The sequence below is a fragment of the Salmo trutta genome, chromosome 7 (genome assembly GCF_901001165.1).
Source record: "Salmo trutta chromosome 7, fSalTru1.1, whole genome shotgun sequence".
Taxonomy (NCBI): domain Eukaryota; kingdom Metazoa; phylum Chordata; class Actinopteri; order Salmoniformes; family Salmonidae; genus Salmo; species Salmo trutta.
The window spans coordinates 40,491,214-40,508,626 of NC_042963.1; the positions used below are offsets into that span (position 1 = coordinate 40,491,214).

Sequence of the window (17,413 nt, forward strand, 5' to 3'; positions counted from 1 at the left end):
GGTGTTCTTGGGGTCATAGGCAGCATTCCTCCTCCTCCAAACACGGCGAGTTGAGTTGATGCCAAAGAGCTCCATTTTGGTCTCATCTGACCACAACACTTTCACCCAGTTGTCCTCTGAATCATTCAGATGTTCATTGGCAAACTTCAGACGGGCATGTATATGTGCTTTCTTGAGCAGGGGGACCTTGCGGGCGCTGCAGGATTTCAGTCCTTCACGGCGTAGTGTGTTACCAATTGTTTTCTTGGTGATTATGGTCCCAGCTGCCTTGAGATCATTGACAAGATCCTCCCGTGTAGTTCTGGGCTGATTCCTCACTGTTCTCATGATCATTGCAACTCCACGAGGTGAGATCTTGCATGGAGCCCCAGGCCGAGGGAGATTGACAGTTCTTTTGTGTTTCTTCCATTTGTGAATAATCGCACCAACTGTTGTCACCTTCTCACCAAGCTGCTTGGCGATGGTCTTGTGGCCCATTCCAGCCTTGTGTAGGTCTACAATCTTGTCCCTGACAGCCTTGGAGAGCTCTTTGGTCTTGGCCATGGTGGAGAGTTTGGAATCTGATTGATTGATTGCTTCTGTGGACAGGTGTCTTCCATATAGGTAACAAGCTGAGATTAGGAGCACTCCCTGTAAGAGTGTGCTCCTTATCTCAGCTCTTTACCTGTATAAAAGACACCTGGGAGCCAGAAATCTTTCTGATTGAGAGGGGGTCAAATACTTATTTCCCTCATTAAAATGCAAATAATTTTATAACATTTTTGTCATGCGCTTTTCTGGATTTTTTTGTTGTTATTCTGTCTCTCACTGTTCAAATAAACCTACCATTAAAATTATAGACTGATCATTTCTTTGTCAGTGGGCAAACGTACAAAATCAGCAGGGGATCAAATACTTTTTTCCCTCACTGTATATACCTTCTCCTGACATTGTGAGGTACTGCTGTATTTAAGTATCCAAAATAAATTAAAAGCACACATATTTCTGCCTGACCACATTCATGGTGAATTTTGCTAGCAGAGAAACGTATTTATTATAATTTTTTTTGTAGATTGTCCATTAGGTATCTTGCATGCTGACCACACCGCTCACGTTGGGTGCGTGCACACTCATTGCAAAATAAATGTACACACACGTTATTCAGTACTTCATCCAAATTGCTAGCGCGCATCAAAAAGAGTCTGCCTAGCCAGGCGCTAAAATAGAACTTGGTTCTATTTTTGACACTTGATACGCTGCAAGTCCCACCTCTCCCATGTCCTCATTGGTTTTTAGGCGCATATACCCAAGTGGAGATTGAAAGATGATCTGAGGTCCACACTCCAGTCCAGTTGGTGGTGGTAATGCATCTTAAAGTTGGTTGCCAACCTCCATATAAAGTCCACAGAAGAAGAAGAAGAAGAGATTACTAGAAACTATCTGTGGATTAATTGTCGGAGTAGAGAAAATTTTACAAAATGCATTTCAGGTAAAATAACAACTCAATGTTTATAACCCAGGACAAATTAGCTAGCAACAGCAAGCTAGCTAGCTAAATGGCCATTCATGGCCTGGAATATAAACATTGAGTTGTTATTTTACCTGAAATGCACTTTGTAGAATTTTCATCCATTTTGAGTGTGTTTCAACCTGTCCCCAAATTAATATAGTTGGTTCAGAGTTTGTTTTGATATTTCAACCTGTGTGTCCTGATCGCGTCTCTTGTGGATGGACAAAATCAACATGTGCGCATGCCCGGTCCAGTCAGCATGTTATGTATACTGTATTTGATATTATTTCTGATATGAAAAATAAAGAAACTTTGAAAGATTTCTCTCCAACAACCACTGAATGCTTTCAACTTTGATAAATTGATAAGGGAGGAGTGTTCTGAGAGACGACGGTGGTTCAATAAATGTGCCATGAGCCTCTTTCTCTTTTCTTTTTGAAAAACCACATATCTGTCACGTCCTGGCCAGTATAAGGGTTAATTGTTATTGTAGTTTGGTCAGGACGTGGCAGAGGGTATTTGTTTTATGTGGTTCAGGGTGGTGTGTTAGTTAGGAGGGCTTTTGATTTATTATTTCAGGGTTTTGAGTTGTGGTCTACGTTTATGTATTTCTATGTGTAGTCTAGTGAGTGTGTTTCTATGTTGGGTTAATTGGGGTGGACTTCCAATTGAAGGCAGCTGTTTGGTGTTGCCTTTGATTGGAAGTCCTATATTAGTTGGGTGTGTTTGTCTGTGCATTTGTGGGAGATTGTCCTTGGATTGCTGTGTTGCCGTCAAGGCTGTTATTTTGTCGTTCATCGTTTTGTTATTTTTGTATATGTGTTTGTTTGGTTTTTCCCTTCTTTTCCCATAAATAAAGAAGATGAGTATACATGTCCCTGCTGCATTTTGGTCCTCCATTTCCAACGACAAGTGTGACAGAATCTCCCACCTCACCAGGACCAAGCAGCAGAGGAACAAGGAGGAAGGATGGACGTGGGCAGAGTTAAGGGAGACCGAGAGGCACCCCCAAGATTTTTTTTAGGGGGGGCACAAGGGCTGTTTGACGGGGCAAGAGCTGCCCGCCAGTCAACAGTCACCAGAGCTGCCCGCCAGTCAACAGTCACCAGAGCTGCCCGCCAGTCAACAGTCACCAGAGCTGCCCGCCAGTCAACAGTCACCAGAGCTGCCCGCCAGTCAACAGTCGTCAGAGCTGCCCGCCAGTCAACAGTCGTCAGAGCTGCCCGCCAGTCAACAGTCGTCAGAGCTGCCCGCCAGTCAACAGTCGTCAGAGCTGCCCGCCAGTCAACAGTCGTCAGAGCTGCCCGCCAGTCAACAGTCGTAAGAGCTGCCCGCCAGTCAACAGTCGTCAGAGCTGCCCGCCAGTCAACAGTCGCCAGTGTGGCCAGACTGCCCCGAACTGCCGGAGTGGCCAGACTGCCCCGAACTGCCGGAGTGGCCGGACTGCCCCGAACTGCCGGAGTGGCCGGACTGCCCCGAACTGCCGGAGTGGCCGGACTGCCCCGAGCTGCCAGACTGCCCCGAGCTGCCAGACTGCACCGAGCTGCCAGACTGCCCCGAGCTGCCAGACTGGTCAGACTGCCCCGAACTGCCAGAGTGGCCCGACTGCCTGGAACGGCCAGAACCGGAGCCACCTCCTGATATAGGTGGGTTGGGGAGGGGGGGTGTAGCACAGTGCCGTCGTTGACGGCAGCCACCCTCCCTTCCCTCCCTTTTAGTAGAGGGGAAATTTGTTTTGTTGTTTGGGGTTGTGGGTTTTTGTTTTTTTGTTTTTTAAGGTGCTTCCGGGGTTAGCACCTTTAAGAGGGGGTACTGTCACGTCCTGGCCAGTATAAGGGTTAATTGTTATTGTAGTTTGGTCAGGACGTGGCAGAGGGTATTTGTTTTATGTGGTTCAGGGTGGTGTGTTAGGAGGGCGTTTGATTTATTATTTCAGGGTTTTGAGTTGTGGTCTATGTTTATGTATTTCTATGTGTAGTCTAGTGAGTGTGTTTCTATGTTGGGTTAATTGGGGTGGACTTCCAATTGAAGGCAGCTGTTTGGTGTTGCCTTTTATTGGAAGTCCTATATTAGTTGGGTGTGTTTGTCTGTGCATTTGTGGGAGTTGTCCTTGGATTGCTGTGTTGCCTTCAAGGCTGTTATTTTGTCGTTCATCGTTTTGTTATTTTTGTATACGTGTTTGTTTGGTTTTTCCCTTCTTTTCCCATAAATAAAGAAGATGATTATACATGTCCCTGCTGCGTTTTGGTCCTCCATTTCCAACGACAAGCGTGACAATATCACCCTCGTGGACTACTCTTACTGAAGGCTGTAGTAATGCCTTTTGGCATATATCCACGCATTTTGACTTAACTTCTCATTTCTGGTCTAGGCACGAAATCTAGCCATGGCAAACCAATTTTTCCTGCTCTACTCCTCCACTATTTAATTTATTTTTCTCAAATACCACAGAAACTCAGTAGCCTATTCCCTTTGATGTGCTATTAAGAAGAAAAAAATCTGCCGTCCATAAGCAGGCCTGTATAATCAACCTAGAGATAATCTAGCAGCAATCTAGATTAGATCAACTTTATTATCCCACCAGGGGGAAATTCGTTTGGTCATGTGCCTAAATAGACAAAGTACATCAAACATAAAAACACAGAATACACAAAATTAATATGAACGTGCAATAGGCCACATATTTACAGTAAGTGCAGTACGTATTTACTGTACACTCCTTTCACCGAGTCGACTAGGGGAAAATGTCAATGTGCTCAATGTGCCCTTGAGCAAGACACTTAACCCTAATTGTTTCTGTAAATTGCTCTGGATAAGAGTGTCTGCTAAATTACTAAAACTGTAAAATATCTGTTCATCCTGAGCTTCTTCTGAAGAAGTTTTCCTCCCCTAGTCAGGTTGCTGCTACGACTGAGACTTGAGTGAAGGGGAAGTGTACTGTCCTGTAATATTTTCTTCTGAAGAAGAAGTATTCTTCCCTTAGTCAGGTTGCTGCTACGACTGAGACTTGAGTGAAGGGGAAGTGTACTGTCCTGTAATATTTTCTTCTGCAGAAGAAGTATTCTTCCCTTAGTCAGGTTGCTGCTACGACTGAGACTTGAGTGAAGGGGAAGTGTACTGTCCTGTAATATTTTGTCTAGTTTTTGGAGGACAAGTTTTGTGTACAGCCTGTTGGCTAATTCCTGGTCTATACCATTTCTTGGTCTATTCCCGCAGTCTTGATCAAGCGCTGCAGCTCTATTTGGTCTTGAACTCGCATGTTTCCAAACATGAATATCAGACCAAAGGACCAGACACTGTAGGACAGATTTATAAAACAGCTGAAAGATATGGCAATCAACATTAAAATGGTTCAGTTTGCAAAAATAATTTAAATCTCTCTTGTAGTTTCTTTGCCTTTGTAAGGGCACGCACAGTCATTGTGTTTCAGGTTATTGTCTATCTTGATACCTAGGTACTTGTCATGTCCTGACCAGTATAGGGGTTATTTGTTATTGTAGTTTGGTCAGGACGTGGCAGAGGGTATTTGTTTTATGTGGTTCAGGGTGGTGTTTTATTTAGTAGGGTGTTTGATTTATTATTTCTGGGTTTTTGGGTACTGTTCTATGTTAGGGTATTTCTATGTTCTGTCTAGTCTTTTGTATTTCTATGTTTTGTTTATTGGGGTTGGACTCTCAATTGGAGGCAGGTGTTTTCTCGTTGCCTCTGATTGAGAGTCCTATATATGGGTATGTGTTTGGTTTAGTGTTTGTGGGAGATTGTTCCATGTATAGCTTATGGCCTTACAGGACTGTTTATTCGTCATTGTGTTTCTTTTGGTGTACGTGTTTATTTTGGTTTTTCCTTATTTCCTTAATAAAAGATGAGTACACATATACCCGCTGCGTTTTGGTCTCAATCCGACGACAACCGTTACAGAATCTCCCACCAACAAAGGACCAAGCAGCGGGGTAAGGAGCAACGGGAGAGTAATATGGACTATCGGGAAAAGTGGACGTGGGAGGAGATTATGGCCGGAGAAGGTCCATGGAGAAAATGGAGCGAAGACCGGGAACGCTACAGGGGAACACGACTGGCGTTTAAGCCGGCGAGTTATTCCAGCCCCTCGCAGATGCCGTGCTAGAGTGGGCATCCAGCCTGGTAGGAGGATGCCTGCGCAGTGCGTCTGGTCGCCGGTGCGCCTCCTAGGACCAGGCTACCCTACGCCCCCTCTACGCACGGTAACCATCAGGCCCCTGCACAGCCCAGTTCGCCCTGTACTAGCACCCCACTCGCACAGGGCTACTAGTTCCATCCAGCCAGGACGGGTTGTGCAGGAGGTGCGATCGAGACCGCCAGTGCTTCTCCATGGCCGGTATATCCAGTACCAGTACCACGTACCAGGCCTCCAATACGTCAGCCCAGTCCAACTCAGCCCGTTCCTGCTCCCCGCACTAGCCATGAGGTGCGTGTCCCCAAACTGGCACTTCCAGTACCAGCACCACGCATCAGGCTTCCAGTGCATAATACCAGTTCCACTCGGCCGGTTCCTGCTTCCTGCACTAGTCCTGAGGTCCGTGTCCCCAGGCTGGTACCTCCACTACCAGTCCCACGCATCAGGCTTCCAGTGCGTCAGCCCAGCCTCGAGTGTCTGGAAACAGTTCCCCGTCCAGAGTATCCGACGACAGTGCCCCGTCCAGAGTATCCGACGACAGTGCCCCGTCCAGAGTATCCGACGACAGTGCCCCGTCCAGAGTATCCGACGACAGTGCCCCGTCCAGAGTATCCGACGACAGTGCCCCGTCCAGAGTATCCGACGACAGTGCCCCGTCCAGAGTATCCGACAACAGTGCCCCGTCCAGAGTATTCGGCAACAGTGCCCCGTCCAGAGTATCCGACAACAGTACCCCGTCATGAGTATCCAGTAAGAGTGTTAAGCCCGGAACCGAGTGAGACGGCCTACAGTTCGGAACCAAGGGAGACGGCCCACTGTGCAGAACCGAGTGAGACGGCCCACAGTTCGGAGAGGGGTGAATGGGTCTGCAATCCGGAACCGAGTGAGTCTGTCAATGGTCCGGAACCAAGTGAGTCTGCCTGCGATCCGGAACCAAGTGAGTCTGCCTGCGATCCGGAACCGAGTGAGTCTGCTTGCGACCCAGAACCGAGTGAGTCTGCCTGCGATCCAGAACTGAGTGAGTCTGCCTGCGACCCGGAACAGAATGAGGTTGACAATAACGTTGAAATGTGTGAGTCTGCTTACAGCTCAGAACCGAGTGAGTCTGCCTACGGTCCGGAGCAAAGAGACTGTCTACAGTCTGGAGGACAGTAGGCCAGAACCAGAGCCACCTCCACTGTAGGAGGTTTGGGGAGGGGGGGTGTAGCACAGGTGCCGTCGGTGACGGCAGCCACCCTCCCTTCCCTCCCTTTAGTTAGGGGTTTATTTTATTTTAAATTTTTTGGGAGGTGCATCCGGGGTCTGCACCTTTAGGGAGGGTGGTACTGTCACGTCCTGACCAGTATAGGGGTTATTTGTTATTGTAGTTTGGTCAGGACGTGGCAGAGGGTATTTGTTTAATGTGGTTCGGGGTGGTGTTTTATTTAGTAGGGTGTTTGATTTATTATTTCCGGGTTTTTGGGTACTGTTCTATGTTAGTGTATTTCTATGTTCTGTCTAGTCTTTTGTATTTCTATGTTTTGTTTATTGGGGTTGGACTCTCAATCAGAGGCAGGTGTTTTCTCATTGCCTCTGATTGAGAGTCCTATATATGGGTATGTGTTTGGTTTAGTGTTTGTGGGAGATTGTTCCATGTATAGCTTATGGCCTTACAGGACTGTTTATTTGTCATTGTGTTTCTTTTGGTGTACGTGTTTATTTTGGTTTTTCCTTCTTTCCTTAATAAAAGATGAGTACACATATACCCGCTGCGTTTTGGTCTCAATCCGACGACAACCGTTACAGTACTTATGTGTTCACTCTATCTACTGATTCCCTGTTGCTCTTCGTGGGGTAATGCATTGGAATAAGCATACCAGGAAGTTTCTGTTTGATCTCATGGTGTTGCTTTCCATTAGCCTGGTCACAGATCAGTTTGTGATGTCTTGCCAACTCCTATGGTCATTGTCACACACCATTATTTGGCAAGACATGGACAAGCAGATCTGGGACCATGATAACTTTTCACCAGCTTCACTGATACTTCTAACAAATACAGTTGAAGTCGGAAGTTTACATACACTTAGGTTGGAGTCATTAAAAATCATTTTGCAACTACTCCACAAATTTCTTGTTAACAAACTATAGTTTTGGCAAGTCAGTTAGGACATCTACTTTGTGCATGACAATACATTTTTCCAAGAATTGTTTACAGACAGATTATTTCACTTATAATTCACTGTATCACAATTCCAGTGGGTCAGAAGTTTACATACACTAAGTTGATTGTGCCTGGAAAATTCCAGAAAATGATATCATGGCTGTAGAAGCTTCTGATAGGCTAATTGACATCATTTGAGTCAATTGGAGGTGTACCTATTAATGTATTTCAAGGCCTACCTTCAAACTCAGTGCCTCTTTGCTTGACATCATGGGAAAATCAAAATAAATCAGCCAAGACATCAGCAGAAAATAGCAGACCTCTGCAAGTCTGGTTCATCCTTGGGAGCAATTACCAAATGCCTGAAGGTACCACGTTCATTTGTACAAACAATAGTACGCAAGCGTAAACACAATGGGACCACGCAGCCGTCGTACCGCTCAGGAAGGAGACACGTTCTGTCTCCTAGAGATGAAGGTACTTTGGTGCGAAAGTGAAAATCAATCCCCGAACAACAGCAAAGGACCTTGTGAAGATGCTGGAGGAAACAGGTACAAAAGTATCTATATCCATAGTAAAACAAGTCCTATATCAACATAACCTAAAAGGCCGCTCAGCAAGGAAGAAGCCACTACTTCAGAACTACCATAAAAAAGCCAGACTACGGTTTGCAACTACACATGACGACAAAGATCGTACTTTTTGGGGAAATATCCTCTGGTCTGATGAAACAAAAATAGAACTGTTTGGCCATAATGACCATCGTTATGTTTGGAGGAAAAAGGCGGAGGCTTGAAAGCCGAAGAACACCATCCCAACTGTGAAGCACGGGGATGGCAGCATCATGTTGTGGGGGTGCTTTGCTGCAGGAGGGACTGGTGCACTTCACAAAATGGATGGCATCACGAGGAAGGAAAATTATGTGGATATATTGAAGCAACATCTCAAGATATCAGTCAGGAAGTTAAAGATTGGTCGCAAATGGGTCTTCCAAATGGACAATGACCCCAAGCATACTTCCAAAGTTGTGGCAAAATGGCTTAAGGACAACAAAGTCAAGGTATTGGAGTGGCCATCACAAAGCCCTCACCTCAATCCTATGGAAAATTTGTGGGCAGAACTGAAAAAAGCATGCGTGAGCAAGGAGCCCTACAAACCTGACTCAGTTACACCAGCTTTGTCAGGAGGAATGAGACAAAATTCACCCAACTTATTGTGGGAAGCTTGTGGAAGGCTACCCGAAACATTTGACCCAAGTTAAACAATTTAAAGGCAATGCTACCAAATACTAATTGAGTTTATGTAAACTTCTGACCCACTGGGAATGTGATGAAAGAAATAAAAGCTGAAATAAATCATTCTCTCTACTATTATTCTGACATTTCACATTCTTAGACTCACCACTTTATTTTAACTGACCTAAGACAGGGAATTTTTACTAGGATTAAATGTCAGGAATTGTGAAAAACTGAGTTTAAATGTATTTGGCTAAGGTGTATGTAAACTTCCGACTTCAACTGTATGTCTATCAGAGGATGGGTCAGACACTGGATGAGACAAGTCAAATAGAGTGTCCTGTAGTGACTTGGGTTTGGTGTGATGTAAATGGAGTGTCAGTCAGTCACTTACCCACATACTCTCCCATACTTGTGAATCAGGTCTGTGTGAACACCGAAAAAGCCCTGAAAAGAAAGATTAGAAAGAATTAGAAAGGAACCTTAGAACCAACTGAGATTTTATATAATTTCAAATGTTATATGAGAGGATATCCATTCTCTCTGCTACAATGAAATACTGTGAGTTCAAGATACCTGTTGGTATCTGATTGATATTTGCCCAATACGCACTTTTCATTGTCTTAGCTACTAGCGTTAACTCCACAGCCACCACAAGAAACGCCCCAGCAGTACACGGCGACAGCTGCATTGGTTTAACTCTTTTCCATTCCTGTGTCAGAGCTAAGACTGACACATGACTGACAACTTACAGTTTTTCTCGATTGTTTACACACATTTTCTGAAAGCATGCCTCATATTCTCAGAACTCTACACACATATCAAAAAACACACACACAATGGGCAAAACCCCTCAATTCTCCAGCAAAATGAAACTTTACATTCAAAACAATTTTATTTCTTATCAAAATGGTATTTTGTTTTCAAATGACACACACAAACCATCATATGAATAGACATTTATAAGAACCAGTTGAACACTGATGTGCTCAATGTAAAACACTATGATGAATGGAAAACACTTCTTCTCCATTCATCATAATGACTTAGGCCTTTTTTTGGTTCAGTGTTGCCATTACTACAGACAGTACATACATAAGTGTGTTGTAAAATATCTGAGAATATTGTTTTTATACTCAGAACACACAAATACATGGTAACAAATATATTTTATTTTTTCCCACAAAAACAATGTACACAGTGTACATCCCATTCCCAACCAACACAAAGTTGCACATACAGTGGTCTACATACAAAACAGAAGAATTTAATGTACAGTTACAGTAAAAAATAAAAAATAAAAAAAAACAAAAAAACTATGCTGCATCCTCTGTTCTGTTGCGGTCTGGCCACAGCACCTCATCACAAGCAATGTTTTCCCTGGCCAAGCAGCGGGGGAAATATCGCCTAGCATGGCGATTCCAGCCATGAAAAGCATCAGCTGCTATATCTCCACATGCGTCTTCCATAGCTTGGAGAAGAGATATACGCGTTAGTGGATTTCGTTCATACACTTTCCATCTCCAGGCAGAAAAAAAATCCTCAATAGGATTGAGGAATGGAGAATATGGAGGGAGATAAACAACTAAAAAGCGTGGGTGGGCAGTGAACCAGTTACGAACCAGAGCAGCCCTGTGGAAACTTACGTTGTCCCAAATGACAACGTACCTGAGCTGCTCTGGGCCATCTACCTGATCTGGTGGAATGAGTGTGTTGTGTACAGTGTTGAGAGTATGCATCAATTGTGGGATTGTATAGGACTCACTTGCACATCGTTATATCGCAATTCTTTGACTCTTTCTGAATTGCTTTCAAATGGCACCCTGTAGACCCGCTTCATCCTGAGATTATTTCTGCGCAAGACACGGTCCGGTGTTGATAAGCTTACCCTATCAATATTTTGAAATCTCTCATTGTTTTCTATTGTTTTTCTTTGTATTTGCCGTAATGTTATGGCGTTATTTTCTAGGACCATGTTCATGATTTCAGTTTCCTGTTCAGGAGACAGAACACGTTCCTGACCACCTTGTGTTGGTAATCTTTCAGTTCTGCCAAACAAATAGTCAAATACTGTAAATACAAAGTAGGAATACATTTCCCAAATACTTGAAACATGCTTTATTTTTACAGTCCTACAGAACAGCCCACAGGCAATACTGTACCACTGTACTCATTGAGTACTGTATTGATATGCAGTACTGCAATTTTCAAGTGAGAGTAGATTTCTTACCTATTCTCATTTCGGAATGTCCGGATGATGGATGCTACAGTGTACCTGCTCAAATTTGGCTGTACTCTTTGCCCAGCCTCCCTCATTGTTAGACCATGGTTGACCACATGATCAACCAAAGTGGCTCGGATCTCATCAGAGATTACGGTCCTTGGCCTTCCTCGTCCTCGTCCTTGTCCTTGTCCTCCCCGTCCTCCTCCTCTTACTCTCACTCCTCTGGCTCTGCCTCTGTTTCCAATGTTGGCATCCATTGCTCCAAAACAGAAGAGCTCACCTTTTGCCCTTTTATGCTAAAGCTCTGATTGCTAATTGTAAAACTGTGTGACAGGTGTTTGCCCATGTGATGAGTCAGTGTGCATATTTGAATGGCAGTGTGTTCATTGTGAAAACAAGAGATTTTCTGCATGAAAATTGTGCCAAATGCAAAGAATTGTGTGTAGTGTTTTGAAAAAAGTGTGTTTTAGAACTGCAATTTGAGTGTAAAGCAGGAATTGTGCTTGTAGTTTAGCAGAATTGGTTCAGGGGGTTGGTGCATGAGTTACATGTTGTGGTCATTGTGTCTCAAGTACCAGTATTTGTGTGTAAACAATTGAGAAAAACTGTAATAAAGGGGCTAGAACACTGCCGTGAACATACCATCCCTGACCAACACTAAAAGGTACTGTTACAGCAAAGGGTGTGTGTGTGCAGAGATTGTGTGTGTGTGTGTGTGTGTGTGTGTGTGTGTGTGTGTGTGTGTGTGTGTGTGTGTGTGTGCAGAGATTGCGTGTGTGTGTGTGTGTGTGTGCAGAGATTGCGTGTGTGTGTGTGTGCAGAGATTGTGTGTGTGTGTGTGTGTGTGTGTGCAGAGATTGTGTGTGTGTGCAGAGATTGTGTGTGTGTGTGTGTGTGTGTGTGTGTGTGTGTGTGTGTGTGTGTGTGTGTGTGTGTGTGTGTGTAGACATTGCGTGTGTGTGTGTGTGTGTGTGCAGAGATTGTGTGTGTGTGTGCAGAGATTGTGTGTGTGTGTGTGTGTGTGTGTGTGTGAGAGAGAGTGTGTCCTTTAAAACACACTCTCCTTGAACTGTATGTTTCTCAACACAAACTAATAGTTTCATCTGAACCAACTACCACGGGAAAGCTGTCTTTCATCTTCTTCCAGTTGACTCCTTTGCAATCTTCAACAGAACTAACAAAAAGCTTCACCGACTGACAAAGGAGGTGTGATGACGAAGGTTTCAGCTCTACAGTGCATTGATCTTTAGTATTGATCTGCTCCAACAGTTCCAGTCTCAAGGCCTGTGTGTGTGTGAGTGTGAGTGTGAGTGTGAGTGTGAGTGTGAGTGTGAGTGTGCGTGTGCGTGTGCGTGTGCGCATGTGAGAGCTTAACTCATCACAGCTCTGTAATACAAAACATCAGCCACTGTAACTTTAGACTCAGAGCATTCAATTGATTTCACATCAATCTGTGGAATGAATCTATGGTGTGTAGCTGAGCGACGGTCTTAAAAGCCACAATTAATTACATTTCTCTGACAAATAAATCAAATCAAATGTTAATGGTCGCATACACATGTTTAACAGATGTTATTGCAGGTGTCGAGAAATGCTTATGTTCCTAGCTCCAACAGGACTGTAATATCTAACAATACAAAACAATACACGCAAATCTAAAAAGTAAAAGAATGGAATTATGAAATCTGGAAATATTAGGACGAGCAATGTCATAGTCCAGAATATAAATATATATGTACAGTATGTGATGGGATGTATAGACATTATGGACAGTATGTGATGGGATGTATAAACATTATGAACATCATGTGATGGGGTGCATAGACATTATGGACAGTATGTGATGGGGTGTATAGACATTATGGACAGTATGTGATGGGGTGTATAGACATTATGGACAGTATGTGATGGGGTGTATAGACATTATGGACAGTATGTGATGGGGTGTATAGACATTATGGACAGTATGTGATGGGATGTATAGACATTATGGACAGTATGTGATGGGGTGTATAGACATTATGGACAGTATGTGATGATGTATAGACATTATGGACAGTATGTGGTGGGATGTATAGACATTATGGACAGTATGTGATGGGATGTATAGACATTATGGACAGTATGTGATGGGGTGTATAGACATTATGGACAGTATGTGATGGGATGTATAGACATTATGAACATCATGTGATGGGATGTATAAACATTATGAACATCATGTGATCGGATGTATAAACATTATGAACATCATGTGATGGGATGTATAGACATTATGGACAGTATGTGATGGGGTGTATAGACATTATGGACAGTATGTGATGGGGTGTATAGACATTATGGACAGTATGTGATGGGGTGTATAGACATTATGGACAGTATGTGATGGGGTGTATAGACATTATGGACAGTATGTGATGGGGTGTATAGACATTATGGACAGTATGTGATGGGATGTACAGACATTATGGACAGTATGTGATGGGGTGTATAGACATTATGGACAGTATGTGATGGGATGTATAGACTTTATGGACAGTATGTGATGGGGTGTATAGACATTATGGACAGTATGTGATGGGGTGTATAGACATTATGGACAGTATGTGATGGGGTGTATAGACATTATGAACATCATGTGATGTGATGTATAGACATTATGGACAGTATGTGATGGGGTGTATAGACATTATGAACATCATGTGATGGGGTGTATAGACATTATGGACAGTATGTGATGGGGTGTATAGACATTATGAACATCATGTGATGGGATGTATAGACATTATGGACAGTATGTGATGGGGTGTATAGACATTATGGACAGTATGTGATGGGGTGTATAGACATTATGGACAGTATGTGATGGGGTGTATAGACATTATGAACATCATGTGATGGGATGTATAGACATTATGGACAGTATGTGATGGGGTGTATAGACATTATGGACAGTATGTGATGGGGTGTATAGACATTATGGACAGTATGTGATGGGGTGTATAGACATTATGAACATCATGTGATGGGATGTATAGACATTATGGACAGCATGTGATGGGGTGTATAGACATTATGGACAGTATGTGATGGGATGTATAGACATTATGGACAGTATGTGATGGGGTGTATAGACATTATGGACAGTATGTGATGGGGTGTATAGACATTATGGACAGTATGTGATGGGATGTATAGACATTATGGACAGTATGTGATGGGGTGTATAGACATTATGGACAGCATGTGATGGGGTGTATAGACATTATGGACAGTATGTGATGGGGTGTATAGACATTATGGACAGTATGTGATGGGGTGTATAGACATTATGAACATCATGTGATGGGATGTATAGACATTATGGACAGTATGTGATGGGGTGTATAGACATTATGGACAGTATGTGATGGGATGTATAGACATTATGGACAGTATGTGATGGGATGTATAGACATTATGGACAGTATGTGATGGGATGTATAGACATTATGAACATCATGTGATGGGATGTATAGACATTATAGACAGTGTGATGGGGTGTATAGACATTATGGACAGTATGTGATGGGGTGTATAGACATTATGGACAGTATGTGATGGGATGTATAGACATTATGGACAGTATGTGATGGGGTGTATAGACATTATGGACAGTATGTGATGGGGTGTATAGACATTATGGACAGTATGTGATGGGGTGTATAGACATTATGGACAGTATGTGATGGGGTGTATTTACATTATGGACAGTATGTGATGGGGTGTATAGACATTATGGACAGTATGTGATGGGGTGTATAGACATTATGGACAGTATGTGATGGGGTGTATAGACATTATGGACAGTATGTGATGGGGTGTATAGACATTATGGACAGTATGTGATGGGGTGTATAGACATTATGGACAGTATGTGATGGGGTGTATTGACATTATGGACAGTATGTGATGGGGTGTATAGACATTATGGACAGTATGTGATGGGGTGTATTGACATTATGGACAGTATGTGATGGGGTGTATAGACATTATGGACAGTATGTGATGGGGTGTATAGACATTATGGACAGTATGTGATGGGGTGTATAGACATTATGGACAGTATGTGATGGGGTGTATAGACATTATGGACAGTATGTGATGGGATGTATAAACATTATGAACATCATGTGATGGGGTGTATAGACATTATGGACAGTATGTGATGGGGTGTATAGACATTATGGACAGTATGTGATGGGGTGTATAGACATTATGGACAGTATGTGATGGGTGTATAGACATTATGGACAGTATGTGATGGGGTGTATAGACATTATGGACAGTATGTGATGGGATGTATAGACATTATGGACAGTATGTGGATAGAATATATAGTATATCTGAAGAATATGTGGATAAAATAGTATATGTATAGCAATAAATTAGGATAGGCTTTGACTAGAATACACTATATACATATGAAATTGATAAAACAGTATGTATACATTAGTAAAGTGAGATAAACAACTGTCCTGACTCCAGAGTGGTAGAAATCCATCAATAGAGCCCAGGGCTGTATTAATAAAGCCTATTAGAGTATGAGTGCTGATGTAGGACCACTTTTGCCTTTTAGATCATAATGAATAAGACTGTGTAGACAAGGAGGGGGGGCGGCTGATCACAGGCCCAGTGCAGTTAGCCTAGTAGTTAGAGCATCGGGCCAGTAATTGAAAGGTTGCTAGATCGAATCCCTGAGCTGACAAGGTAAAAATCTGTCGTTCTGCCCCTGAACAAGGCAGTTAACCCACTGTTCCTGGGCCATCATTGTAAATAAAAATGTGTTCTTAAATGACTTGCTTAGTTAAATAAAGGTTACGTTTAAAAAATATATATATTGTTTGTCCTACTGTAAGAGCCCGGTCTTATTTGTTATGAGTTAAAACCACCCAACCAGTGGAATGTTGAAGATGTAAAATGTGTTGTGGCGATACTCCATTAAATCTGCAGCAGAGCTAAGGGAGAGGGAGTAAGAAGACGAACACGTAATAGTATTTTGTTCTCAGTATGGGGTCTCGGCATCATTTGTATACAGTACAATGCCAGTATTGCACTAAAAGCTTACAGGAGAGCTTAAATTGTATTTCATGTTTTATCAAAGACTCCCCAAAGCAGAATACTTCAGCATACTCATCCCAAAGTAACCTATAAAAGCTTCCCTGCAGTCATGAATCTGTATTCACATGTCGACCAATGGTTTGACCCTTAGTGTGTGTGTGTGTGTGTGTGTGTGTCTACTGCAGTGTGTATCCTGTGTGTATCCTGCCATCATGTCTGTGTACTCTAGGTACTCTCAGCACGTGTCGTACGTGCTGCAGCATCCTGTGTCCTGTCCTCTGAGGGAATAAAGGTTTCTTTGTGATGGCTAGCCTGGCTATAAAAGGGACCTGTGTGACAGACAGTGAAGCCGTTAACTAGGGGATTGATGTGCCTGATTAAATATACTGTAGGCCCCAACACACACACACAAACACATATGCACATGCGCACGTGCACGCACACACACAACACACAAATGTAATAATCCAGGCAGGTCTGCTCTTCTCTCATCACACAGTGTATTCGGCAGAATACATCAGAGTGGACCTCTGTGCCGCGCCACCTCTCATCTCACTATGCCTGACAAGTGACAATATCACCATGGAGGGAGTAAAGCTTTAGAGTAAGGGGTAAGGTGTCAAGTGGACAACTAAATATTTTCATGAAGGATCTCTCTGTACTTTGCTCCGTACATCTTTCCCTCGATCCTGACTAGTCTCCAAGTACCTGCCGCTGAAAAACATCCCCACAACATGATGCTGCCACCACCATGCTTCACCGTAGGGATGGTATTGGCCAGGTGATGGGCGGGGCCTAGTTTCCTCCAGATGTGACTCAAGGCATTCAGGCCAAAGATTCCAATCTTGGTTTCCTCAGACCAGAAAATCTTGTTTCTCATTGTCTGAGTGTCACGGCTGTCTGAAGAATGGGACCAAGGCGCAGCGTGTGTTTTGCTCTACATTTTATTTAAACTGTGAAACTATGCAAAACATACAAATAAACTCGTAAACAAAACAACAAACCGTGACGAAGAGGTGCAACATACACTTACTCAAAATACAATCTCCCACAAACCCAGGTGGGAAAAACA

The 17,413-nt window shown here is 43.2% G+C and overlaps 1 protein-coding gene across 3 annotated transcripts in view; it reads right to left on the minus strand.

Moving 5' to 3' along the window:
• The window catches only part of LOC115197407 (thromboxane-A synthase-like), a 143,525-nt gene that overhangs the window by 85,580 nt on the left and 40,532 nt on the right, over positions 1–17,413 (minus strand). For all 3 annotated transcript variants that reach the window (XM_029758872.1, XM_029758874.1, XM_029758873.1), the window contains one exon: positions 9,412–9,464. In XM_029758872.1, coding sequence (XP_029614732.1) covers positions 9,412–9,464 — 53 coding nt within the window. The remainder of the gene's footprint in view (positions 1–9,411; positions 9,465–17,413) is intronic.